The sequence below is a fragment of the Eptatretus burgeri genome, chromosome 4 (genome assembly GCF_056783735.1).
Source record: "Eptatretus burgeri isolate ZD-2024b chromosome 4, Ebu_testis_v1, whole genome shotgun sequence".
Taxonomy (NCBI): Eukaryota; Metazoa; Chordata; class Myxini; order Myxiniformes; family Myxinidae; genus Eptatretus; species Eptatretus burgeri.
The window spans coordinates 82,396,917-82,424,202 of record NC_140964.1 but is presented as its reverse complement, the minus strand read 5'-3'; the positions used below and the strand labels follow the sequence as shown (position 1 = coordinate 82,424,202).

At 49.2% G+C, this 27,286-nt stretch overlaps 1 protein-coding gene across 3 annotated transcripts in view; it reads right to left on the bottom strand.

The window, feature by feature from the left end:
* Positions 1-27,286, bottom strand: part of FLOT2 (flotillin 2) — a 136,188-nt gene that overhangs the window by 49,020 nt on the left and 59,882 nt on the right. For all 3 annotated transcript variants that reach the window (XM_085879016.1, XM_085879015.1, XM_085879017.1), the window contains one exon: positions 26,545-26,664. In XM_085879016.1, coding sequence (XP_085735142.1) covers positions 26,545-26,664 — 120 coding nt within the window. The remainder of the gene's footprint in view (positions 1-26,544; positions 26,665-27,286) is intronic.

Genomic DNA, 27,286 nt, shown 5'->3' with positions numbered 1-27,286 from the left:
TTCCCTCTCAGCAATAGCCCAAAACCCGAAAGCTTCAACACAAAGTCAGGAGCATATTCCCTGGATATGTCTTTGGAACTTGATACAATCTGACATCCTGCTTTGCTCACCAAGCTCAATGAATACAGCATAGTGTTATGGATTTGGAAGCCTCTTGCACACAGACAGTCAGCAGTCCCCGCAGTTCAGTTATTTCGATATGTGTTTATAGTTAGGGTCCTGTTCCTTATATCTAATGGGAATTTCATGTGTGCACTGCGAGTTATTTTCTTAGCTCTAGAATTTATATCCACAAAAATAACAACACTATGGACCATTCCCCGCAGATGGCGTGCCGAACACGCATGTGGGCGGAGTTCCCTCGGTCACCGAAGTTCTGACTACACTTCGGCCAATCGGAAGGGTGTGAGCGCGTTTGCCACCTTTCAGCCAATGGGCGCAGAGTGAACTCAAAGAGAAGCAGAATCTCTTCGGGGGGGGGGGGGGGAAATCGAGATGCCCCGACATGCCCCACGACCAATCACGGAGAGACGGCCGATTTCCCCTGGCGAATGAGCAGTGCGGTGACGAGACACCTTCCCCCCCCCCGACCCCGGTCGGAGAAGAAATAGATGAGACTGCGCTGCCATCTCGTGGTTGGTCTCGTCTTGTCGCTGGCTCTGGTCTCGTCGCAGTGATCCCTCGCCTAGTCATTATTCGAGCTGGCTGGCGTCCATGGCTGAATCCTTGGTCCCTCGGTGCCTGGTATATCGGCACAGGTTCGAGTCCCACCACCGAACAAGATCGAAGTTACCGCACGAGGCAGGCAAGTGCAAGACCAGGCTCATCCCTCAGCTCGTCTTCCCTCCCAAGCTGAAGGGCAACTGGCCCCAGTGTGTGTGTGTACGTGTACGTGTACGTGTGTGTGTGTGTGGCCCCAGTCCGATAAGTCGACATTGCTTAAGTATCTCGCCCTTGGACATTGACTGCATATTTGGTTTTAACTCTGCTCTTTGTGTGCTCCGCTCCCCGATTATTGTTCATAAATAAATCCTCTTGTTAAATGTACCAGCTCGTTGCTGTCGTTTTTCATTGGTTTAGCACGGTGCGTATTGGGAATTAGGGAGGCCTTGTTGCTGTAATTGTTCATTTGGACCGACAGATCTTGGTAATCCCCGCTCGGTTTACACCCGGATCGGACTCTGTAAATGGCCCATTCCGCCCGAGGTCCGTCGAGGGTGTGGTTTTCCCTGGTAGTTAGACAACGTGGGTACTTAGGTATATTGAAATTAGGCAATTAACCCTACCCCACGCCGTCAAAATATTGGCGTCCACGGTCCGCTAAGGATCCGTGACCTTTGGAGTTATCCAAGGGTTACGACCTTCAATTCCGGGTACTCTGTGGAGACGACCCGACTGCTCCACCTGGCGGTCGCTCCTCGCCACCGACCCCCGGCCCATAACAAATTGGTGTTCAGGAGCGGGGTTCAAACCCCTCCGCCTCCACGAAATTAACGGGATTTGGATCAGGGGTGTGCAGAGCAAAATCTCCTGTTCCCTCCAAATTACGAGCATTTCAAATTCATTCTCAGGGCGAGCCAAGATGAGCTGGCTCAGGTGGGTTCGAGTATAATGGTAGAAGAACCAGTGGTGCAGGAAGACATTCTCCCACAACCAAACCCAGAAGTAGTTTTGGGAGTGGCTGGGGCAGCACATGAGCGCCCCCCACGTGCAATTTCCCCCACGGACCAGATGATGAAAATGAGACAATTGATGCAAGATGTACGAACAATAAAGGACAAAATGGATGCGAATGCACAAAAGATGGAAGCGATTGCGCAAAGATGGGAGCGCAAAATGGATTCAAACATGCAAGCATGGAAAGTCAAAATGGTGGATTGGAAAATCACACCTGCACGTGGGGAAACGACCGAGTCAGGGGGGAGTGTTGAAGTTGTTCTGACCGCAATTGAGACGGGCAAGGTCGAGGGAACAAGCGACGCCGGAATAATTGGGGGAGACACCGGTAAACTTGAACAAGGGATGACAAATAATAACAGGGACACAAGGGGAGACGGAAAACCAGGAGTTAGAAATAATAAAAGAGACGCACAAAATAGAACAGATAGAGGTGAACAGAATACGGGAAATTAACGAGCACACACAGGTAGAGATAGGAGGGGACAATAAGGTCGAGCATGGGGAATGTCTCATGACCCGGTTCGAGCACCAGGTTAACCACCCTCAGGAACAGAGGGAGATGGCACGCTCCCTCGAAGCAGATCATGACCAGATGGGTCCGGTAGAGCCGCACGAGGTTGAGCAGGTGAAGGATGCAAACGGGTCCATGCAGAGTTTGGGGGGGGGGTAGAGACCCCAGGACCCCTTGAGTTAGCACGAATCCCCGATGTGATTGTCCCAGAGTGTGTGTGGGAGTGTGCGAATGGTGTGAGTGTCATGGCATGCGTGAGTGCGTGCATGGAAATGGACGACAGACGGGAGACGGGAATGGCGAGCCTAACGGGCCACACGGAACTATTTTGGTGACCGCGCCGGCTCCGCGGGATGCTGCGTGCGAGGTCCGTTCCGTGTTTTACGAACGGCCCAAGCGCGCACGTTTGCATGATCGGAAGCCGGCACTGAAACATGTCGTGCGTGGTACGAAACCGGCACGTGCACGGTTAAAAGGAAGGTTGTATGAATTCGGAAAACATGGGTCCCCATGCGAGCACGCGTGCGGGGCAACACGTCCTGCACGCCGCGTGTTCTGTTCGCAGAACGAGTCCCCGGGACGACACGCTCGGGCGGGCCTGCACGGCAAGCCGCGCAGGTTCCGTGTGTGGGTGACGTCACCGGGGATCTCCCAGCACGGGCTATGGGTGAGTGGCGCACGTTGGCTCGCATGGCGGACCCCTCGAAAGCGAGCGCCGATTGCGACGCGCAGGGCGACAAGGCCTCGATTATCGCCCAACAGGAGGGGACGTGCGAGTCAGAAACCACCGCCGTGGCTCGAAGTACACGATACCCCGACCAGGATGTGGCATGCATCCTCGACCGTGCAAAGGAGCATTAGTTAGTGGGAAGGGTTTAGCATAGATGGAACAGTTCCTCATGGGGACCGTGGAACGAATTAGAGGGAATGTTAGGTTGGATTGAGAAATGGGTTTTGGGAGACACGGACAGACGTGGAATGTGTAGTGGGGACGTAGCTTAGTGGTAGAGTTAAAAGGAACGTGCATTAGAATAAGGGATGACGAGGGGCACGAGCTAGTTAGGGGGACGTCGTTGCTAGAGTGTGGTGAATAAAAATAAAAATAAAAAAAAGAGAAAGAAGTACGATGAACGAGTATGGGTCAGCGGGCCCGAGTGAATGAGTGGAGTGAATGTGGAATGCATGGTGCGAATGAATGATTGGGGGAGGAGTGAATCCCACCCAAGGGAACCTAGGGTCAGTGTAATGTTAGTTAGGCCTTAGTTATTTTATAACTTGGTTTACACAGTTCTTCAGCTAAAATGTAGGGTCGGAAGGTCGAAATATAAATATAATTTAAATTTATAGAAATTATATATTTTTATGATTTTTTTCAGATGTTCCATGGAAAAAACAAGGGCAGGTGGGGGGAAAATAAATATAAATCCCGGACCAGGAGGATCTAAGAAAACATTGAAGATGGAAGACCATTCAAATGCAGGATGCCATTGTTCACTGTATCATCTGATGTGAAAAACAATAGAGAAGGATTAAAACTTGTTTTTATAATATCGTCTGGCATGTTTTTCTTATAGAAACCTGTTGGATCATCAAACAAATGGAAACAATGCTGAGAAAATTACTGTCCAAGTCATAGATGTGTGTGTCCACACCAGTGCATAGTGCTGGATATGATTTTAAAAAGGTGTCTACTAGAAGTCAACACGCTCAATCAGAACCATAACCAGCTCTTACTTTTCAGCGGGCATCTGATCGTACAGTCTCCCCATCCCCATGAGCACACCAAAGGCTGATTTCTAGTCCGTTGAAGGCTGAATATCAGCATCTCGCAGGGAAACTTTGACGTACTTGGCACCGAAATCTTTCAATATGAACAGCGGTGTACAACTTTCAATGGAAACAAAATCTGCACGATCGAGAGTCGCCTGCGAATAATTCATCCCTGCTGCTGCACTGAATTGATGCAATCGTTCGACCAGAATATTCGTCGTCAAGATGTTGCGGAATTAAATCACCAATACAGTCACTCGAATTTATACCGCTGACATACTTCTTAACAATCACTTTCGCCCCAGAAACCACAGTCAATCTGAACCATGCTGGCCACAGCTCAGACTCCATGACCGAAGACGACTGCGCAGTTTGGTTAAAGGGGACTCGGCATTTTGGTGCACGCGCGCGAAATTATATTTTGAAAATAAATGCCGACGTTTACATTTCAGGTTTTGAAACTTTTGCACCTTCGGCGGAAAATTTATAAATATAACAGGCTAAAAATGTGTTTTATATTTATATTTCATGTCGGCAAATATACCGTCGGCGGATCCGTAAACCAAGTTATAAAATAGCTAAGGCCTTAGTGGGTTAGTTAAATTTACCAAAAGGAGGTCGTTTTGTTGTTGTTGGTGTTGATTGAAGGCTCGAAACCTTTTTGAAGGGTGCAGGAGTCCATCGACCCCCTGGGAGCATGGCTGTGGAAAGGTGAGTACTGAGTAGAGGGCACCCCGGGAACAGAGAAGTCGGCCAGAGTAAGCCATGGGTCCAAACGACCGGGACAGTGAATGGGCACGGGCGACCCTTGGAATGGGACCGGAGCACCAGAAATGCCACGTGGGTATCGACGGGGGCAATGCCAGGAAGGGCATCCTCCACGTCCATACGGAGTAGGTAGGCTCGGAGACAGCCTCAGCTGCCCAGGGGTGCCGTAGTTTGAGTTTGGCAAAAGGGAATCCCTGTCAAGTGAGCCACGCTGCCCAGCCATGAGAGAAAATTAGAAGGCCAGGCCCAAATTTATAAGGAACACCAACACAGGCGACGGGAATCATGGTTTGTAGAACCGATAGTTTAAAGAGACAGGCATGTTGAAAAGCCCCGGGGGATAGTTTAATAAAGGATAGGACAGATTGGAAATGTGAACCCCTTCGCACCATCCATCCCTTCACTGCCCGTAGGCCGCTGGACTCACTTTGGGAAGATTGCTGAAATCTGGGGAGGTTATTCTGAGGCTCCATTGGGCCTCGAGACAGATCCACATGTCTTCATTATTCCCCTCAAGAAGGATCTTATGGGGTTGGGAGTTGGCAGGTAGGATAGGTTAGCCGGACAAGGACAGTAGGAGGGTTAGAGACGGGCAATTATAAAGAAAAGAAAAAAAAAATTAAATGAAAAAAAGAGGGGGAAGTCTAAATTTTGTTGTTGCATACTAAGGGAGTGGGTATGGACAAAGACAGGCAAAGGCTATTGGTTGGGGGGGAGACAGTAGGGTAGGTCCGAGCCCGTTTCTGGACCGGCCGGCACCACTGCACTCCCTCCACAGAACCTCACGGACCAGACCAGAGGCCGGCCAGCTTCGTGAGCCGACCTGTTTTCGTGCTGCATCTGCCTGGTCCGTATTTGCCATGCCTTTCCTTGCCTGCCTTTACCATTCTCTATGCCAGCCAGCATTGCCCCTTGTTTGCATTTTCCCTAATGTCACCATCTCAACCATGTGCGCCAGGACCATATTCAGGTGTTTTGCAAGGACTGCCCTGCAGGCAGCCATACCACGAGGACTGCGTTTGCGCAGCCCATGCATCCATTCTTTTTGTGTTCATTCCAGCACCAATGACTTTTCTCTTCACAGATCACAGGTCATGGGCCATGGGCCATGGTTTGTGTAAATAGTAAAATTGTAACCCACCTGTGTGTCTGTCTAACACCAGCAATTTATTTAAGTTGTCCGTGTGAGTCTGTTAGTTTAGTTATGCAGCACACTGGGTTTTTTTTTTGGGACACGTATAAAAAAAAAATGTCGCACTCAGGGATCCATAAGTAAATCGTATTAGGGGAAAAACCTACACCTGCATAGCGCATGGCACACAAAAATTTGCGACTCGGTACGAGTCTAGAGAAAGGGGGGGGGTGTAGTGTTACGAATCTGGAAGCCTCTTGCACACAGACAGCCAGAGTCCCCGTAGTTCAGTTATTTTGATAAGTATGCGATTATAGTTAGGGTCCCGTCCCTTATGTCCAATGGGAATTTCATGTGTGCACTGCGAGTTATTTTCTTAGCTCTAGAATTTATATCCACAAAAATAACAACACTATGGACCATTCCCCACAGATGGCGTGCCGAACACACGTGGGCAGAATTCCCTCGGCCACCGAAGTTCTGACTCCACACTTCAGCCAATCAGAAGGGTGCGAGCGCGTTTGCCGCCTTTCAGCCAATGGGCGCAGAGCGAACTCCAAGAGAAGCAGAGTCTCTTCGGGGCCGGGGGATCGAGACATCCCGACCAATCACGGAGAGACGGCAGATTTCCCCCGGCGAATGAGGGGTGCGGTGACGCGAGACACGTCCCCCCCCCCCCCGACCCCGGTCGGAGAAGAAATAGATGGGACGGTGCGGTCATCTCGTGGCTGGTCTCGTCTTGTCGCTGGCTCTGGTCTCGTCGCAGTGATCGCTCGCCTCGTCATTATTCGAGCTGGCTGGCGTCCGTGGCTGAATCCTTGGTCCCTCGGTGCGGGTTCGAGTCCCGCCACCAAACAAGATTGACGTTACCGCACAAGGCGGGCAGGTGCAAGACCAGGCTCTTCCCTCAGCTCGGCTTCTCTCCCGAGCTGTAGGGCACAATAAAGTGCAACCAGCCCTATTTCGTGTGTGTGTGTGTGTGTGTGTGTGTGTGTGTGTGTGTGTGTGTGTGTGTGTGTGTGTGTGTGTGTGTGTGTGTGTGTGTGTGTGTGTGTGTGTGTGTGTGTGTGTGTGTGTGTGGCCAGTCCGATAAGTAGACATTGCTCAAGTATCTCGCCCTTGTACATTGACTGCATATTCGGTTTTAACTCTGCTCTTTGTGTGCTCCCCTCCCCAATTATTGTTCATAAATAAATGCTGTTGTTAAATGTACCAGCTCGTTGCTGTCATTTTTCATTCGTTTAGCATGGTGCATATTTGGAATTAGGGAGACCTTGTTGCTGCAATTGTTCATTTGGACCAACTGATCTTGGTAATCCCCGCTCGATTTACACCCGGATCAGGCTCGGTAAACGGCCCGTTCCGCCCGAGGTCCGTCGAGGGTGTGGTTTTCCCCGGTAGTTAGACGACGTGGGTACTTAGGTATATTGAAATTAGGCAATTAACCCTACCCCACGGCGTCAAAATATTGGCGTCCACGGTCCGCTAAGGGACCAGTGACCTTTGGAGTTATCCAAGAGTTACAACCTTCAATTCCGGATACTCGGTGGAGACGACCCTTCTGCTCCACCTCGCGCTCGCTCCTCGCCACCGACCCCCGGCCCACAATAGGAGGGCTTCACACCCGGAGTGGGTATAGCTTGGAGAGGGCAGAAGGTGTAAGACCAGAAAGGAAGGGGCAGAGGAAATTGAGATCACCGATCAGTCTGCAATGCAGGAGTAACATGTCTTGATTTTGAGGACCTTGATCAACACATCATCAAGATGCAAAAGGTGTGAAGCAGGGGCTCCAACACAAAGAAAATAATACGCCATTGCAGATAAAGATAAAGGCTTTGGACTGTTACAGATTTGGAAGCCATTTGCACACAAACAGACAGCAGTCCCTAAGCTTAGTTATTTTGATAAGTATGTGTTCCTAGTTAGGGTCCCGTCCTTCTGTCTCATGGGTTAATTTCATGTGTGTGCTGCGAGTTTCTTTTATAGTCAGGTTTTTTTTTACATCTTGAAGCCGCACAATGCCAACAAAACCCTCGCTTCACTCATCCTCCCACTCTGCAGGCGAGCAAGCGCTTCGCCCGCCCAGCTTTCACTGCTTCACACCTTCGACGCCATCGCCCACGTGCAACGTGTCACGTACTGGGGTGAGGTTCCCTCCTCCCACCGGACCTTCATCCAATCAGAAGGCTCATCGCCTCAGCTCAGACTCCGCCCTTCGTCCAATCAGGAGGCTCATCACCTCAGGGTCGACTCCGCCCAGCGAGATGGGTGTGCCTCGCAACCAATGAGGGGAGGCCACTGATCGCCTGACAGCCCACCGTCCAATCAGGAGGCGAGTGGCCGGGGGAAGAAATCCCTCAGTCCTCGCGAGAGGGGAGAGTAGAGTGGTCGTCAGGAGGAGAGTGCGAGTCATCGTGGCCATTTTTGCTCTAGGAAGAGCGTGAGAACAGTGATCATGGCCATTGCTTTCGGGCTGTCGACGCAGTCATCAGCGGTCGTGCTCTGCGGTTTTGGTGGGCTCCTCGTGATGGTGGTGGTCGAGCAGCCAGGATCTTGGACTTCGGGCCGTGGGTTCAAGTCCCACCGTGACCGCACGAGGCGGGAAGGTACCCGACAAGGCCCTGGTCCCCCAGCTGAACTATCCTCCTGGGCTGAGGGACCGAATAAAGACCCGACGTGTGTGTGTGTGTGTGTGTGTGTGTGTGTGTGTGTGTGTGTGTGTGTGTGTGTGTGTGTGTGTGTGTGTGTGTGTGTGTGTGTGTGTGTGTGTGTGTGTGTGTGTGTGTCCAGTCTGTTAAGTAGAATTGTTAAGTGTTTTCTCTTCATTGTACATTACATTTTATTCGGTTGTAACTTTGCTCTGCGTCTCCCTTCCCGATTATTGCCCCCATTATAAATAAACCCCCAATTGTGAAATGTTCCAGTTTGTTGTCCGTATTTTCTTTCATTGACCCAGCACAGTGGGGGTTTGAGAAATGTGAGGCCGTCAGTGCCGTAAGTTGTCATTGGGTCCGACGGACTTTGGTAATTCCGCTCGGTTACACCGGACCGAGGTCGCTAGAGCGGCCCGGTTCGACAGAGTCCGTTGAGTGTGTGACTTCCCCGGTAATTTGACGATGTGGGGACTTAGGTATCTTGAAATCTGGTGATTAACCCTACCCCACGCAGTCAGAGAATTGGCAAGCACTGTCCTTAAGTGACCCGTGACCTTCGGAGTTGTCCGAGAGTCACGACCTAAATTCCGTGTGTTCGGTGGGAGACTGCTCTACTGCTCCACCTGGCGGCCGTTCCTCGCCACCGACCCCCAGCCCACAACAGTACGTTGTTCGGATATTGGATTTGCCAAAAAAAATAATTGGCATGACGGACGATGCCCTGTTGGCAGTTGTCTTTGGAGGCCAATTTGTATATGTGGTTTGCTCAAGAACTATTACGGTTGATGGGGAGGCCTGAAAGTTTGATGGACAGACCTTCTTCAAGAGCTTTGCTGAGGAAGTACAGTAGATGAGAGTATGCAGATGATTGTTTCAGAGAGACAGAGTGAAAATGTGAAATTTGTTGGGGTTGAAAGACATTCTAAGTGTTCAATGAGCTCCTGATTCTATGAAGGTCAGCGGAGGAGGCTGCTGCTTGCTTATCTGAAGTATCAGGGATGCGAAGACAGCATGATGAGAAAGATGAAGAATAGGAATGGGCCCAAGAGACTACTTTGGGGCACGGAAGAAGAAGAAGGAAGGAGGAAGGAGGAAGGGAGGAAGGGAGGAAGGGAGGAAGGGAGGAAGGGAGGAAGGGAGGAAGGGAGGAAGGGAGGAAGGGAGAAGAAGAAGAAGAAAGGAGGAAGAAAGGAGGAAGAAAGGAGGAAGAAAGGAGGAAGAAAGGAGGAAGAAAGGAGGAAGAAAGGAGGAAGAAAGGAGGAAGAAAGGAGGAAGAAAGGAGGAAGAGAAGAAGGAGAAGGAGAAGAAGAAGAAGGAGCTCTCTGAGCCAGCGTTCGCAACACGACGCAGCAAGGTTTTGTCTTCACCAGAAGAAGAACAAGAAGAAGAAGAACAACAATGCAGAGCTCTCTTAGAGCCAGCGTTCGCTACGCGAGACGCGGCTAAAAACCTGCTGACTGAGAATGGAGGAAGTCAGCAAGCCATGAGAGATGGCCTTGGATGCCATAGGCTAAGAGTTTGGAGAGCAATGTGGGGTGACATCCTGTATCAAATGTAGAATGAAGAACTTGTCTTGATGGAGAAGGCTAGTGTCAATCTGTGTTGACATACAGGTGGAATAATGGATGAAATAAACAGGACATTGATTGAGCTATGCCAGCCACTGGGAGAGGCAAGATGGACAAGCTGACGTTTCAGACGTAAACCCTTTGTTTGAGTAAAAATGCCAAATGCTATATCAAATGCTCAATATATGACCAAAGGGTTGGCACTGATCTCATCTGAGATTCATGGCCTCCATCCATTGTTCGGACAGCAAAAGCAGCATTCCAGGGTGGAGTGACCACATCGGAAACTGAATTTATGGTCTGAGAATAGGCACCAGAATTTTTTTTGAAATATTTAATGTTAACTGCGATGATGCATTCCATGACTTTGCTTACAATTGGAAGGTAATAGACCTGTAGTTAAGAGAATCTATTTTTGTACCTCTTGTGTAATGCAGCGATTTTGACGACTTTCAAGTAAATGTAAGGTGACCAATGGCAAATGATAGGGTGAACAGAACAGAAAGAGGACATGGAAGAGCAGCACAGCAAGTTTTAGGACAATGGTGCTGATGTCATTGGGGTACATTGCAGAATCAGAATCAGAGCCAGAAACCTCTCCACCTTCTCAGGTGAGAAAAAGTGCCCAGGAGCAATTGGATGCACATGGGTAGGGTAGACATAGGGACCAAATGGTTGGGTAAGCGAGATTTAGAAGCAAACACAGAATTGACATTTTAGCCTTCTCATGAGCAGAGTTGGCTGTGGTGGCATCTTAAGTTAGCGGAGGAATAAAAGTGGAGCATACACCAGAAACAGATTTGATGAGGCACCACCAGGTATTTCAGGAAGGAAATTGGTTCACAGGTTCAGCCACAAGGTTGGCCAGATGTTTTCTCTGGCAGTCTTTTAGAGTGGACAGACTTGTTGCATGCTTTGTGAAATGACATGAGATTGCCTTTCATGAGATTAAAAAAAAAAATTACTTTGATGAAGAGAAGGAAAATCGTTTGAAGGCAACTACCCCACCACAGGATTCAAAGCACCAAGTGATAGAGGGTGGATATGACAGCTGAAAACGAGATTGGATAAATATGTTCACAAGAGCAGGCTTTTGTGAAAGAATTCTCAGGCGGCATCAATATCGGGGACGGTGTCGATAGAAAACCAATCCTGAAGAGAGAAGGCAGCTTGCAGTACCTGTCAGTCTGCCTAAATAGCATGTTCGACTCTGTGGCACTGAGGCGAGTGACAACCACCAGAGATATATAGTCTCTAAAAAAGAACGTGATCGGGTGAAACAATTGGAGCAGTGCTGGAACACGAGTAGATGCAAGGAGAAAAGCTGGTCATTACTGTGCTGAGATTAGAAGTATAATAAGCTTATGGAAAAAGTTATGTAACCCTACAGTGTCGATGTATGTTTGTTCTGTGATTAACAACTCCTTGGTGGTATGAAAGGTCCTCGCATATGCGCAATAAAAAGGGGCCTTCGAGTCGACCCCACATTGGAACATGGCGTGTTGTCAGACAATCTGTGGATCGTGTGAGCAATCCAGCCGATAAGTACACACATTACAGCCATCAAGGTACGACACATGGTGTCAGAAGTATACCTGAGATACGAAGGTAGTTTGATAAAAGAAGGTTAACGTGAAGTACAAAGTACGTTGCTGAACAATGGCTTTCAAACCACCGAAAGACTTTTCCTTCTCCATGCCGACGGCATGGTGCCAGAGATTCATCTGCTATAGAATAGCAGCAAAGCTTGACAAGGAAGAAGGGAATGTACAGGTTAGTACTTTGTTGTATGCAACGGGCACGGAGGCTGAGCAGATATTCAGCCAATTCACGTTTTCTGGAGATGAAAATGCCGATTATTTTAATACAGTGCTGGGAAAATGAAATGATCATTTCACACCAAAAAGTAACGAGATTCATGAGAGCTACCTTCGATCAAAAAAACCAAAAGGATGGGGAAAGTGTTAAAGAATACATGAGAAGTTTATATGAACTCTCTCAATGCGATGACTTTGCAAACAAAGTAAAGACTATTCGAGATAGGCTTGTGTTCAGATTAAATGCCAAAGATCTTTCAGAAAAACTTAAATTGCAAAGTAACTTGAATTTGACCATGGCAGTGACTATGGCAAGGCAGTATGAACAGGTCAAATCACAGATTCAGCACCAGAGAGGGTTGTCCGTAGATGCAGCACACATTAAGCATGAGCCACACAGAAGTGATATGGACAGGTATAGGTTCACCCTGTGGCAGATGTGGTAATGTGCACAAGAGACTCTTGTCCGGCAGAAGGAAAGAAGTGCATGAAATGTGGGAAGTTGTCACACTTTGCACGATTCTGCAGGGCAAAGAGTGAAAATGAAGTTGATGCATCTGAACCACAAACACGTACACCATTTTTCGTTGGGCCTGTATAAACCAATGATGAATCACCGTGGAGGGTAAATCTTGAGATACGTGGCAGAAGAGTAAACTTCAAGATCGATATGGAAGCTGACGTTAATATTGTTGTGGTTGAGGAAATTCGCAAACCACCATTCAGGTCCCGTAGGTGAGATATCTCTGTAAGTATATGTGTAGTTAGCCCCAAACCCGTTGTTTAGAGGGAATAAATGTCATTCATTCGGGCTGCGACCCTTTAAGATAGCCGTTTTTCTGTTCTATCTTTATTTTGAGCCAACCACGTCTCAACCGCCATCACACAACAACCACCAACCGCAACGTCGCTTAACAACAACGCCAACAGCCACGACCTTTACCGTCACAACTCGCTCTCGCAATCATCGCATCACCGCCATTCCAAGCGTCACCGTGGCCAGGGACCACCACAATAAACCCTCCACCACCTTCACCTCTCCTCCTTCTGCCGCCATTCCCGCACCGCTTGTGGGCACCGATCCTGGACTCGTACAAAGAGCGGCCTTTCCGAGGGGAAGTCTGATCAGGAATGATTCACGCCCACTTCCGATCCGTCCAATCATTAAGCGCGGGGCGATTTGGCCCCGCCTCCAGGCGCGTCGGAGTTGAATCGATATATGCAGATTCGCGGAGCAGGAATGATTCACGCCCACTTTTCCTCCGTCCAATGGGCGAGCGTGGCTCCGCCCCCGAGCCGATCCTGATCCAAAAATCTGCATATGGTTTCTCCTGTCGCACTATAAAGCGCCGAGCGCGGGGCGAATTGAGTCGAGTTGAGAGTTTCTGTTTTGGGCTCGGGCGAGTTGGAGAGGTGTGGCAGCGGCAGTGGCAGCGGCAGCGGCAGAGAGCAAGAGTTTCTGTTTCGGGCTCGAGTAGAAGAGTTTCTGTTTCGGGCTCGAGTTGAGAGAGTTTCTGTTTCGGGCTCGAGTTGAGAGAGTTTCTGTTTCGGGCTCGAGTTGAGAGAGTTTCTGTTTCGGGCTCGAGCAAGTTGAAGAGGTGTGGCGGCGGCGGCGAAGTGTGGCAGCAGCAGTCAGGACGGGTCTGGAGGAGAGTCGGTCTGTCGGGGTTCGGAGTCTGTCGGGGAGCTGCGGAGAGGGGAGGCCGGGAACGCGGTCGAGGACACAGTGGAGTCGCTCGGCGCGGGACCCAAGCAAGCCAGATATCCTCTTTCCCCAGAGCATCAACAACCCCCCGTTTCCCCCCGCGCTGAGATAGTGCGAAAAGGGGGGCCCCGTTCCCACCCCATTCCAAGCAGTGCCAACGAAACCCGTGAAGGAGCATGGAGTCTGGGCACCGCCGCCATTTTGCGGCTCATCACAAGACGGGTAGGCTCCACACGGTCTCGGCCCCAGGCCCGTCTGCCCCCTCGTCGTTGAGGGTGGCCCTTTTCTTTTGATTTTGAGTATATGTGTTGTCGGCGCCGTCTGTAAAGTAAAACTGTGTAAGTGTTGCCGTGTGCTCGCGTAGTCGGTAGTAGATCTGCATTGTGTTTCTTTTGTTGCAATTGCTTTTGGTGCATAATTGTTGTGTTCCTTTTGTTACATTTGCTTTTGGTGCATAATTGTTGTAATTGTATATGTGTGCTTTCCGTTTGCCGCGGAATAAATGTGCCTTATGTTGACCTGTTTTTCCCGTTTCGCTTCGTCTTTTCTTTAATTGAATCTCCATCTTACTTCACGTAAAGGGTTGGTCGTGGGCTAAATACGCCCAATAACTAATCGGAACCGTCGAGGTTGACGATAACACCACTCGGTTATCCCGATAGTACGGAACGGCTCGCTTAAAGTGGCCAGTGTCCGAAGTCGACCTGCGGCGAGGTGCGATCGCCCGGTCTACCCTCCGTGTAGGTACTTGGGTAGGTCGAATTTGGCGAACAACCCTATCCCACGTGGGGGGCCGATTGGCACGATCGTGGTGAGGCCGAAAGGCCCACCCGTGACTAGTTCCCGGCGTTAGTCCGAGAGGGTCATGACGGAATTGTCCGTCCGGTGGGCGACGTGCCGCGATTCGAGTTACGTGGCCGTTCGCACGCCGGTGGGCGCGAATCTGCAACACTGGTGTCAGGAGTGGGATACAAACCCATCCCCCTCCTCGCGGCACTGGTGTCGGAGAGCAGGAAAACGGGCTCTCCTGTCTCCAGCTAAATTCACGGGAATCGGTCCAGGGGTGAGAGGAGCGACCCCCGATTCCCTCCAAATTACGAGCAGGCTAAATTAACCTTTTACGAGAAATAAGATGGCGTCTCAAGGCGAGCGGGAGCCGGGGGTATTAGGTATGTGTCGTCATGTAGGATCCATGGCCCAGGTCGGTTCTTTTTATTATTATAACCCCACCACTAACTGTGGTCAGTGGGAGCGGCTTGAGCATGAACTTTGCCGGCAAACGGAGTCGCACAATGGCAGCGCGATCGCACCTCAGCGCAGCACGGAGCGGGCTGATATTAATGGCACAGCACGAGGCGTGAGCTCCCAGTCACCGGTTCAAGGCACGTGGTCACGGCAAGTGCCATGGCAGGCGTGGCAGGATGACTATGCGAGCATTGGCAGGCTTCAGACACAATTGGGGGATGTCTTGGAAAAGGTGAAGCGTAATGAAGAATATATCGAGGAGGTGCAAAGTGGAGTGGACGAGTCACAACGGCACGCAGATGAGCTTCAGAAAAATTACGTGTACGGGGGGACACAGCGATTGGACGATTTACTGGAACGAATTCGGTGGTAAAAACATGACTTGGCCAATACAGTCGACAAATTATGTGGGAAAAAGAATTTGGTAGTGTTTTATACCCGTCAGTTGGAATATGCGAAGAGCAAACTGAACAAAAGAATAGAGGAACAGCAGATTGGTATCTCCCAGGAAAGGAAACAATGGGAGGAAGAATGGAAACCCGAGCTCGAAAAGAAACAAAAGGAGCACGACTTGGAAGTAAAACAATTAATGGAAAAATTATTGGAGGAAGTAAGGCGGTTCAAAGAACTTGAGGGGAGAGTGAGGGAAATACAGTTGGAAGAGAAAAAATGTGAACACGATGGGGAGTTGGAACAATTGAAGAAAGAAATAAGAACAGGCAATCAGGAAAGAAAAAGCATAGAATGGAAGATAAAAAGAGGAGAGAGACAGCTGGAGGAAAGGACAGAGGAATTGCTGGAAAAGTCAGAACAGTTCAAAGAACTGCAGGGAGAATTGAGGGAGGATGGAGAAAGGAAAACAAAGCTCGAAAAGGAAAAACGCAAACAAGATGGGGAATTGGAACTACTGAAGTGAGAGGTAAGGGCAAGCCAGTTTAAAAGAGAAATCCTGGAAGGGGAGATAAGAATGGGAAAGGAATGGCAGAAAAAAACTAAATGAATACAGTAAAAAAAAAAAAGGGACGAATTGAGAAGGGAAGCGGTGGAAAGAAGAGATGAAATGAGTGAAGAAGCACGCAAATTGAGAAAGGAATTGGAAAAGAAAGCTTCTGAGTTACAGAAACACCAAAACAAAGAGACGGAATTACAAAACGAGTTGAGGATGGTGAGAGAAGAAAGAACGACAACAGAGAATGAAACGTTAAGAAACCACACTGAGCAGATTGAACAGCTGGAAGCGAAGGCCAGATTAAAGAATGAGATGCAAGAAAGAGTAATGATGGAAGAACGAATCAGACAGGAGAAGGAAGTCAGCCAACTGAAAGAAATAACGAGATTGCAGAATGAGGAACAAGAAAGAGTACTGAAAGAACAAGGAATGAGACAGGAGAAGGAAATCAGCCAACTGAAGGAAACCACGAGATTGCAGAATGAGATGCAAAAAAAAAAGAGTAATGAAGGAAGAACAAATAAGACAGGAGAAGGAAGTCAGCCAACTGAAAGAAATAACGAGATTGCAGAATGAGGAACAAGGAAGACAGTGGAATAGCAAATACAAAGAACAAGGAATGAGACAGGAGAAAGAAATCCGTCAATTAAAGGAAACTATGAGATTGCAGAACGAGGAACAAGAGAGACAGTGGAATAAAAAACTGAAAGAGTATGAATTTGAAATTGAACGACAAAAGGAAAAAATAGGTTGGAATAAGAGGAGAAGTTGAAGGAGCAAGGAATGAAGCGGGGAGGAGAAATCAGGAGATTGAAGGACACAAGGAGATTGGAGAGGGAAGAACGAGAGGAACAATGGAATAGAAAACAAAAAGAACATGAATCTGAGGTTGACCAATTGAAAGAAAAGGCGAGGCTGGAGTGCGAGGAGATAGACAAAGAACAGCGAATGAAACAAAATGGAGATGAACCAAATGAAGCAAATCATGAAACTGGAGAAGGAAGGACAGGAGAGGAAACGAGGAAGAGTAATGAGACAGCAGCAAATGAAACACAAAAAGGAGATTAACCAAATGAAGCAAACCATGAAACTGGAGAAGGAAGGACAGGAGAGGAAACGAGGAAGAGTAGTGAGAGAACAGCGAATGAAACACAAAAAGGAGATTAACCAAATGAAGCAAACCATGAAAATGGAGAAGGGAGGACAGGAGAGGAAACGAGGAAGAGTAATGAGACAGCAGCAAATGAAACACAAAAAGGAGATTAACCAAATGAAGCAAACCATGAAACTGGAGAAGGAAGGACAGGAGAGGAAACGAGGAAGAATAGTGAGAGAACAGCGAATGAAACACAAAAAGGAGATTAACCAAATGAAGCAAACCATGAAAATGGAGAAGGAAGGACAGGAGAGGAAACGAGGAAGAGTAATGAGACAGCAGCAAATGAAACACAAAAAGGAGATTAACCAAATGAAGCAAACCATGAAACTGGAGAAGGAAGGACAGGAGAGGAAACGAGGAAGAGTAGTGAGAGAACAGCGAATGAAACACAGGAAGGAAATGAGCCAATTGAAAGAAACAATGAGATTGGAAAACAAAGAGCAGGAGGAACAGTGGGAGAGAAAACAACAACTATATGAGTGTGAAATTGAACAACTAAAACGGAGAGCGAGATTGGAGTCAATGGAGATTGAGGAGCTCCGGAGGGAGAACGAACAGCTAATGGGGCTCAGAGAGAAAGAACGACTCAGATGGGAAGGAAAAAGGAACCAGGAAGAGACAGAAATAAGGAACAAGGAGAGAAAATGTATAGAGATACGGGAGACAAGAGACGAGGTGAAAGTAATTGGGAGGGAGAGAAAAGAACAATTAAGACGGAAAGCAAGGAGGAGGTACGCGGAGATCGTGAAAGAGCAAGGAGTGAAACAGAGGGAAGGACGGGAGCGACTTAAGGAGAAAGCAAGGTTGACCTACATAAAGATAAGGGAAAGACGCCAGAAAGAAGCAGAGAGTAATAGACACGAGGGGACAACAGAAACGAATAAATGTACAGAGACACGGGAGATGGGAACGATAGAGGAGAGACTGCATGATAATGACAGGGTTAGAGACGCACACACACACACAGAAGTAGTGGAGGACGATGAGGTTGAGCTCGCGGAGCGTGTGGAGACCCGGTGCGAGCAGCGGAATAGCCTCCTCCAGGAACGAGGGGAGGGAGTATGCCCCCTTGAGGCGAGTCACGACCAGGTGAGTTCGGTCGTGTCGAGCGAGGTTGAGGGGAGGAGTGCTGCGAACGGGTGCACGGAGAGCTTGGGGGGTATAGAGGCCCCGGAGACCCTTGTGGGGACACAAATCCCCAGTGTGGTTGTCCCGGTGTGTGGTGCAAGGTGTGAGTGCGCCCCTGTGTGTGGAAGCGACCCCGTGTGTGAGTGGTGTGGTGGTAAGTGTGCCGGAGTGCGTGCTTCCCAGCACGCCGTGTGTGGATGAGGCACCGCGGGCGAGTGCCCCCGCATGTGTGAGTGGTGTGGTTTGTGTGAGGGAAATGGCACGAGTGAGTGGAAGGCCGCGAGTGCGTGGAGCCACGTGTGCGAGGGAGGTAGCATGCGTGAGTGAACGGCCGAGTGCAAGGGAGACCGTGTGTGTGAGCGGTATGTGAGGGAGATGACGGTGGGCATGTGTGAGCATGCAGCCGCGTCTCCCGGTGTGAATGTGAGTGCAATGGAGTGGTGTGTGAGCGTCGTGACATGTAGGAGTGCGTGTTGAATGGAGATGACAACAGCGACAGAGGGACAAAAGCCGAGTAGCGGCTGTAGATGTTTTGCGCACCGTGCCGGGTTCACCCAGCAGCGAGCGCGAGGTCCGTGCTGTGCAACGCACGAGGCCCCCACGTGCTCGCTTACGAGAGTGAAGTCCCGGTCCGGAAACAAGCGCGGTGAATGTTGCCGATCCCACGACGGACAAAGTTTAGGCAGGATTTCGGATTTGGACCGGACGGGTTCTCCACGCGGGCGTGTGTGTTGCGCTCCAACGGGCAGAGCACGTGTTCGCGTGGGGAACCCCTCGAGACGTGGGGCTTGTGTTTTTTTTATGCGCACGGTGACGTCATGGCTGCACGTGGGGTTGGAATCCGACAGGAGGGGTATCCCTGCCGGATGGTACCGTCCAAGGAGGGACGAGGTACACGTGCAGCTGCATGACGTCACGGGCAGGTGCAAAGTGCGCGAGCTGTTAGTTGCCGCGCTGGTGCTGCGCATATGGAAAAAAAAAAAAACAGCAAGCCTCGCTTTCGGGTGAACAGGATTCCTGGGCAAGGGGTGGAAGACCCCCTTGACCTGGGCACAGGTTGAAACTAGCTAGGGGGAAGGGTTAGCTTAGCTAGACCGGCTCCATGGGGCAGGGGTAAGTCCTCATCGGGCCCGTGGAATGGATTAGTTAGAGGGATTGTTAGTTGAGATTTAGGATGGGGAAATGGGAAATGATTTTTGATGATTTGGAGACAGTGACAGACTTTGGATGTGTAGAGGGGACGTAGTTTAGCGACGTAGTGTTAAAAGGAACGTGCTGTAGTGTAAGGGACGACGTGGGAGCACGAGGTAGTTAGGGGAGGTAGTTAGAAGGGTGGCAGAATTCAGCGGTGTGTGTGTTGAAGAGTTGTGGGTTGTGAGGTGAGTACATGTGCTGGGTGAGTGAGTGAGGCCAGCGGGTCTGTGTGTATGGAGTGAATGTGGAATGCATGGTGCGATGAGTGATTGGGGGGAGGAGTGACTCCCGCCCAAGGGACCCCGGGGTCAGTGTAGAGTGAGTTAGGGGGTTAGTCAAATTTACAAAATGGAGGTCGTTTTGTTGTTGGTGGGGAAGTAGGCTCGAAACCTGTTTGGAGGGGTGCAGGAGCCCTGTTGACGGGCTGGGAGCGTGGCTGCGAAAGGTGAGTATCGCTGAGTGGGTACCCCGGGCACCAGGCTAGTCGGCCGTGGTAGGCCAAGGGCCCATGGGGGGCCGGGATAGGGTAGTGGGCACGGGTGCGTCCGCTTGGTGCGGGGCCCGGGGCGCCATTAGTCGCGTGGGCAGTGTTGTGGGCACGGGTGACCCTCGGAAAGGGGCCCGGGAAGCCAGCCTGCCACGTGTGCGTTTCAGGGGAGGTGCCATGGGGGGCACTCCCCGGTGTTTAGGGAGCTGGTAGGCTCGGAGGCAGTGTAGTGCCCGGGGGTGCAAACATAGGGGAATTGGCAGAGGGTCGTGCCTGCCAAAGGGAGCCACGCGTCCCAGCCATGAGACCGTGTGAGGGCACGGAAAGAAAATTGGAGGGCACGGAAAGAAAATTGGGGGGCAAGGCCCGAAATTGTGAGGACACCAACACAGGCGATGGGAATCTGGGTTTATAGAACCAATAGTTTAAGCGAGAGGCACTTGTTGAAAGCCCCGGGGTAGTTTAACAGTTAAATGGTTAGGATAGATTAGGAGATGTACCCCTCCGCACCATCCATCCCCTCGCTCTCGTTGTGGGCCGCTGGACCCACTTTGTGTTATAGATCGCTGAAGTCTGGGGAGGCCATCCTGAGGCTTGAGTCGGGCCTCGACACAGGACGCTAGCTCTCCCTTGTTCCCCTCCGGGAAGGGAATGTAGGGGTTGGGAGTAGGCTAGGTGACAGGATAGGTTTGCCGAACAGAGACAGTAAAGGGGGTTAGGGGACGATTTATAGTGGGGAAGTAAAAATAAAAACAAAAAAAAGAGGTTGGGGCTAAATTGGGTTTGACAAATTAAGGGAGTGGGTATAGACAGTGACAGGCAAAGGCGATAGGTTGGGAGGGAGACTGTAGGGTAGGTCCGAGCCCGCCTTCCGAGTGGCCAGCACCACGCACTCCCTCCACTGAACGGCAAAGGCTGGCCAGCTTCATCTGCTGGCTGCGTTGCTGCAAGGCCTGTGCCGGCTGGATTGTCTGCAGCTGCTGTGCTTCAAGGCCTGTGCCGGCCAGTTCATCTGCCGGCTGTGTTTGCCTGCAGTGGCCCTGTTCTGCAGGCTGTGTTGCCTGCTCACCTTTGCCATGCCATGCCCAGTGCCCCTGTTCACCAGCCCCGTTCAAGTTTGCTCCCCCCCCTGTTTACCAGCCCCGTTCAAGTTTGCTCCCCCCCCCCTGTTCATTTCCATGTGCGCCAGGATCAAAGCAACAGTTTGCAAGCTGCAAGAACTGCCCTATTGGCAGCTACAACACGGGCCTGCAGTGGCGGCCCGTGCACCGTGTTTGCGTCCATCCATTCATTCATCCATCCATCCATCCGTTGTGCTCATTGCGTGTGCCACTTGAGCTGGCACGGAGACTGCGTTTGTGCAGCCCATGCACCTTTGTGGTTCACTGCGTTCAGTTAAAAAGGGAAGGCCTTGGACTACGAGTGAGCAGCCGGCCAGGTTCCCTGTCACCTGCATTGTTTGAGCCAGAGACTGCATGCGAGCAGCCTGGCTCCCTGCTAACTGCTTTCTTTTTGCAGAGTCCATTGATCCTGGGCCATGGTTTAGTGTAAAATTTGTAAGTTAAGGTTAAGATGTACTGTAAATATGAGTGCGCCCCCGGCATGTCTGTCTTAGCGCCGGCAATTTTATTTAAGTCGTCCGTGTGAGTGGGTTTGTTTAGTTAGTTACTCAGCCCTCAGGTTATTTATTTTGGGGACACGAATACCATGAATGTCGCACTCAGCGATCCGTAGGTAAAATGTACTAGGGGAGAACTACACATGATGGCACACGAAAATTTGACGACTCGGGACGAGTCTGTAAAAAGGGGAGGGGGTAGTGTTGTGGTTGAGGAAATTCGCAAACCACCATTCAGGTCCCGTAGGTGAGATATCTCTGTAAGTATATGTGTAGTTAGCCCCAAACCCGTTGTTTAGAGGGAATAAATGTCATTCATTCGGGCTGCGACCCTTTAAGATAGCCGTTTTTCTGTTATATCTTTATTTTGAGCCAACCACGTCTCAACCGCCATCACACAACAACCACCAACCGCAACGCCGCTTCACAACAACAACAACGCCAACAGCCACGACCTTTACCGTCACAACTCGCTCTCGCAATCATCGCATCACCGCCATTCCAAGCGTCACCGTGGCCAGGGACCACCACAATAAACCCTCCACCACCTTCACCTCTCCTTCTGCCGCCATTCCCACACCGCTTGTGGGCACCGATCCTGGACTTGTACAGGGCGCGCGCTGAGCCGCGGGTACAAAGAGCGGCCTTTCCGAGGGGAAGTCGGATCAGGAATGATTCACGCCCACTTCCGATCCGTCCAATCATTTAGCGCGGGGCGATTTGGCCCCGCCTCCAGGCGCGTCGGAGTTGAATCGATATATGCAGATTTGCGGATCAGGAATGATTCACGCCCACTTTTCCTCCGTCCAATGGGCGAGCGTGGCTCCGCCCCCGAGCCGATCCTGATCCAAAAATCTGCATATGGTTTCTCCTGTCGCACTATAAAGCGCCGAGCGCGGGGCGAATTGAGTCGAGTTGAGAGTTTCTGTTTCGGGCTCGGGCTCGGGCGAGTTGGAGAGGTGTGGCAGCGGCAGCGGCAGAGAGCAAGAGTTTCTGTTTCGGGCTCGAGTAGAAGAGTTTCTGTTTCGGGCTCGAGTTGAGAGAGTTTCTGTTTCGGGCTCGAGTTGAGAGAGTTTCTGTTTCGGGCTCGAGCAAGTTGAAGAGGTGTGGCGGCGGCGGCGAAGTGTGGCAGCAGCAGTCAGGACGGGTCTGGAGGAGAGTCGGTCTGTCGGGGTTCGGAGTCTGTCGGGGAGTTGCGGAGAGGGGAGGCCGGGAACGCGGTCGAGGGCGCAGTGGAGTCGCTCGTCGCGGGACCCAAGCAAGCCAGATATCCTCTTTCCCCAGAGCATCAACAACCCCCCGTTTCCCCCCGCGCTGAGATAGTGCGAAAAGGGGGGCCCCGTTCCCACCTCATTCCAAGCAGTGCCAACGAAACCCGCGAAGGAGCGCGGAGTCTGGGCACCGCCGCCATTTTGCGGCTGATCACAAGACGGTTAGGCTCCACGCGGTCTCGGCCCCAGGCCCGTCTGCCCCCTCGTCGTTGAGGGTGGCCCTTTTCTTTTGATTTTGAGTATATGTGTTGTCGGCGCCGTCTGTAAAGTAAAACTGTGTAAGTGTTGCCGTGTGCTCGCGTAGTCGGTAGTAGATCTGCATTGTGTTTCTTTTGTTGCAATTGCTTTTGGTGCATAATTGTTGTAATTGTATATGTGTGCTTTCCGTTTGCCGCAGAATAAATGTGCCTTATGTTGACCTGTTTTTCCCGTTTCGCTTCGTCTTTTCTTTAATTGAATCTCCATCTTACTTCACGTAAAGGGTTGGTCGTGGGCTAAATACGCCCAATAACTAATCGGAACCGTCGAGGTGTCCTGTGTCCTGCCACCTCAGTTATGCTCCCGAGTCCAGGAGGAAAAATGGACATAGTAGGAAGATTTGACACATCAGTGGGAGAAGACATATCGGCCACCATTTACGTAATTGATAATGATACTGATAGTCTCCTCTGTAGAACAACAGCCACTACCTTGGGGCTGGTCCAACACATCAATTCAGTCAGCTTTGGTGAAGTTAAGTGCCAACTAGTCAAAATTATGCTAAAAGATGGGGAAACATCATACAGTGTGACAACTGCCAGGCACATGCCTAATTCCACTATTCAAGAAAGTGGAGCAGGAGATCAAGAGGATGAAGGATGGAGGGGTGGTTGATGAAATCACCAAGGCAACAGAGTGGGTCTCACCAATGGTTCCTGTTCTTAAACCTTCAGGAGAGATCAGAATTTGTGTCGACCTGAAGATACTCAATCAAGCGGTCAAACGTGAGATGCATCATTCTTACAGTTGAGGATGTAATCCACCAGCAATGTGGTGCACTGGTATTCTCCAACTGGATGCCATATCAGGATTCTGGCAGATTCCCCTCGACCTGACAACCGTAAAGTTTAAACCACGTTCATAACACCATTTCGACGATTCTTCTTCAAGCGAGTTCCCTTTGGAATATCATCTACACCAGAGGACAATGACCAATATCCTAGCAGGGGTTGATGGAGTTATCTGTTACTTCGATGACATTCTCTGTCATACATCCTCCACTGAAGAATATGAACGACTCTTGGTCAGGGTTAAAAAGAGACAAAGGGAAGTCAGTCTCCAACTCAATAACAAAAAGTGTGAATATCTGAGGTCTGAGATCAACTTCTGGGACACAATCAGTGGAAAGGGCATACGTCCAGATTCGTCCAAAGATGAGGCAATAGCAAAGATGGCTGAACAAGCAGACATTACAGAGCTGAGGAAATACCTCGGCATGGTCAACTACCTGGGCAGGTATTTGCCTCACCTGTCAACTGCTTTGACACCACTGAACCAACTGCTGACAAAAGAAACTGCATGGACCTGGGGACTAGAACAAGCAGAGGCTTTCTCCAAAATCCGACATGCTTACCAAAGCACCAACCTTTGTGTACTTTGACCTGGCTAAACCAACAGTAAGTGCCGATGCTAGCAGCTATGGCCTTGGTGGAGTTTTGCTGCAAGAACATGAAGTCAGACTTCGATCAGTTACTTTCTGTTTAAGAACACTTACGGAAGCTGAACAGCGGTATGCGGAAATTGAAAAAGAGTGTTTGGCAGCAGCATGAGCTTGTGAGCGATTTGAACTTTACTTGGTAGGACTTGAGACGTTCACCTTGTGTACAGATCATAAGCCACTAGTTCCTGTAATCAACACCAAGGACTTGTCAGAGAACCTTTGAGATGCCAATGCATGCTTATGAGACTCATGCGTTTCAAGCCCAAGGCTATTCACACCCCAGGCAAGGACATGATTGTCGCAGACACATTATCATGAAGTCCTGTTTGCTCATGGCCAGTATCATATACCAGGCTCAAAGAGATCTGAAAAGAAACACAGAAGGACGTCAATCTGAAGACAGCTCTGGAATACACCATCTCAGGGTGGCCTGTTTACAAAGAGAAGGTTCAGTTAGCTGGCCGAAACCTGTTTGCAATCAGAGGGGAACTGAGCGTCGTTGACGGAATCTTGATGAGGGATGACAGGATTGTCATTCCTTACCCCCTTCAACGTGAAATCCTCGATCGCATTCATGATGGGCACTTGGGGATTGCAAAGTGTCGTGAGCGTGCAAACCAGTATGTGTGGTGGCCAGACATCAGCAAAGACATTCAAGAGTGGGTGGCAAAATGTCGACATCGTCTTGGGAACATAATCCTGGGACACGTTCACCTTGTGTACCATCACACCCAAGCGAGCCATTTCTTACATCAATGTTGCCATATCGACCATTCCAGAAGATAGGAGTGGACATTTGAGAGTTTAAAGGGCACCCGTACCTTGTGTCAGTAGATTACTATTCCAGATACATCGACGTATCATATCTTTCAGAAATGACATCATTCGCAGTGGTATGCAAAATGAAGAATATTTTTGCACAAAATGGAATACCCGAGATGATCATATCAGATAATGGCCCACAGTTTGATTTGGCAGAATTCGGGAAATTCGCTACAAATTGGAATTTAATGCTACCCACACAGATGAATGAAGAGGCAGAGAGCAGTTAAAACAGCGAAGGAGATCCTCAAGCAGGAAGACAATTTCCTTTCTCTCCTGATCTACCACTCAACTCCCATCCAAGCTCTGGGAGCAAGCCCAGCTAAGCTCATGTGTGGTCGGAAACTCCGGACAACACGACTGACCATACCATCTATGCTGATGCCTTGTGTTGTCAACCATGACGTAGTGTGGTTTCTGGGTCAGATACTCCACAGATTAGGTGAGGCCCATGTAGCTGAAGAAATCCATTGCTGCACTCTCTGCTGATCTGACAAAAGGAACTCTTTCAATCCTGGTAAATCTCAGTGTCACCCTGTCATTCTGGAAGAATAGTCAAACAAACCCACTGATCCATTTCCATGGTCAGCCATTGGAAAATGTTCAGTTTTGTTGAACTTCAAAGACTCACCATCAGCTCACTGAAGTACAACACAGCCCAATAGCATTGGACCCTTGCATCACATCATTCTCTCCTGTATTTTGTGGAATCTAAAAGGTCTCAACATTATTCACATCTCTGGTGATAAAGCAGAAGCAAAAAAAAACCTGATTACTCACATCCCAGAGAGCTGGGTGGTCTATTTTATTATCTCTCCTCCAATCTAGCTCCCTCTGTTCTTTCTGCCATTCACCCGACAGTTTCAATCTGGATGCAAGCATTCTTCCAGTAGCCTCATTCTAATTGGCCTCTCAAAATCGAACCTTGCTGACCACCTCCACTCTATTGTTCTTTTTGGTTTCTGTAACTACCTTCCAGAGTTGGTTCACTGCCAATCTTCCCTCAAGTCATCCCCTATCCCTATCCATGATCCTTTCTTCCCTCATTAATGCAGCCAGCCGAACCCAACCCTTTTACTTGCAGATCACTGTGTGTTCTCTCCCTCTCCCTTTCATGTTAGTTCATTACATTGCCTTTTGCATCCACCTGTTAATCCACTCAGTACATTGCTATTTTTGCCCCATCACCTTGCTTTTCCAGGAACCTTGATTTTTTCCAAAAAAAAAACAAACAAATATCTGTCAATAACAACATTCAATCTTTTGGAAAACCAATGATCTCTCTTAATGTTTCCAGTGAAGATATCTTAAGTATATAATCATCACATGGTTGTTATTACAAAAAAATAAAAAAACAGGTGACCCACCTTTGTGTTAACCTCTTGGTCAAAGTCTGCTTTCTGCATTTCAAACTCTCGTTTTGAGTTGGCCATTTTGGTATCGGAGTCAAACTTCACATCCAACATTGTTTTTTTGCATTCAGCCTCCTGTTGACGAAATCATTGCAACACCGTGAGCATGCAACTGCATCACACAGTCGAGGTCACAGTGAAAAATGTGGTACTTCCACACGGTGGGTTTTTAAAACAAGGTTGTAACTTTGGTTATTGTGGATTTGGCATTTTATAATCGGGTTTCTATTGTTAACCTCTTTAAACTGGCTTGGCGCTGAAAGATTTATTTATTTTCAAACAATTTTCCTCAAGTCCGCATTATAAAAAGCAGCATCAAGTGAAAGAGAAACTATACTCAAAATTGAGGTTTGCAAAGTCTGATCAGTGTAATTATTAATTTCACATGCTTATGTTGAAACAAAACAAATACATCAATAAGCAGCAAATGGCAATTTCAGTAATTTTCATACAGGCAGCCATGTTTTACCTTTGTGGGGTTACTGACCAACTGCAGATTTTTATACAAGGATGTGAAATAAATTATTCAATCATAATCAGATCTGTGTAATTATTTTCTCAAAATTTGAACTTAATTTCCCATTAATATGCAAAAAAATTTCTGCAAAGCAGAAAGTTAAGTTCAGTTAGATTTTACTGTCATTTTTTGGTATTTGCTGCAACCCCCCCCCCAAAAAAAAAACAAAACTAGAACAGC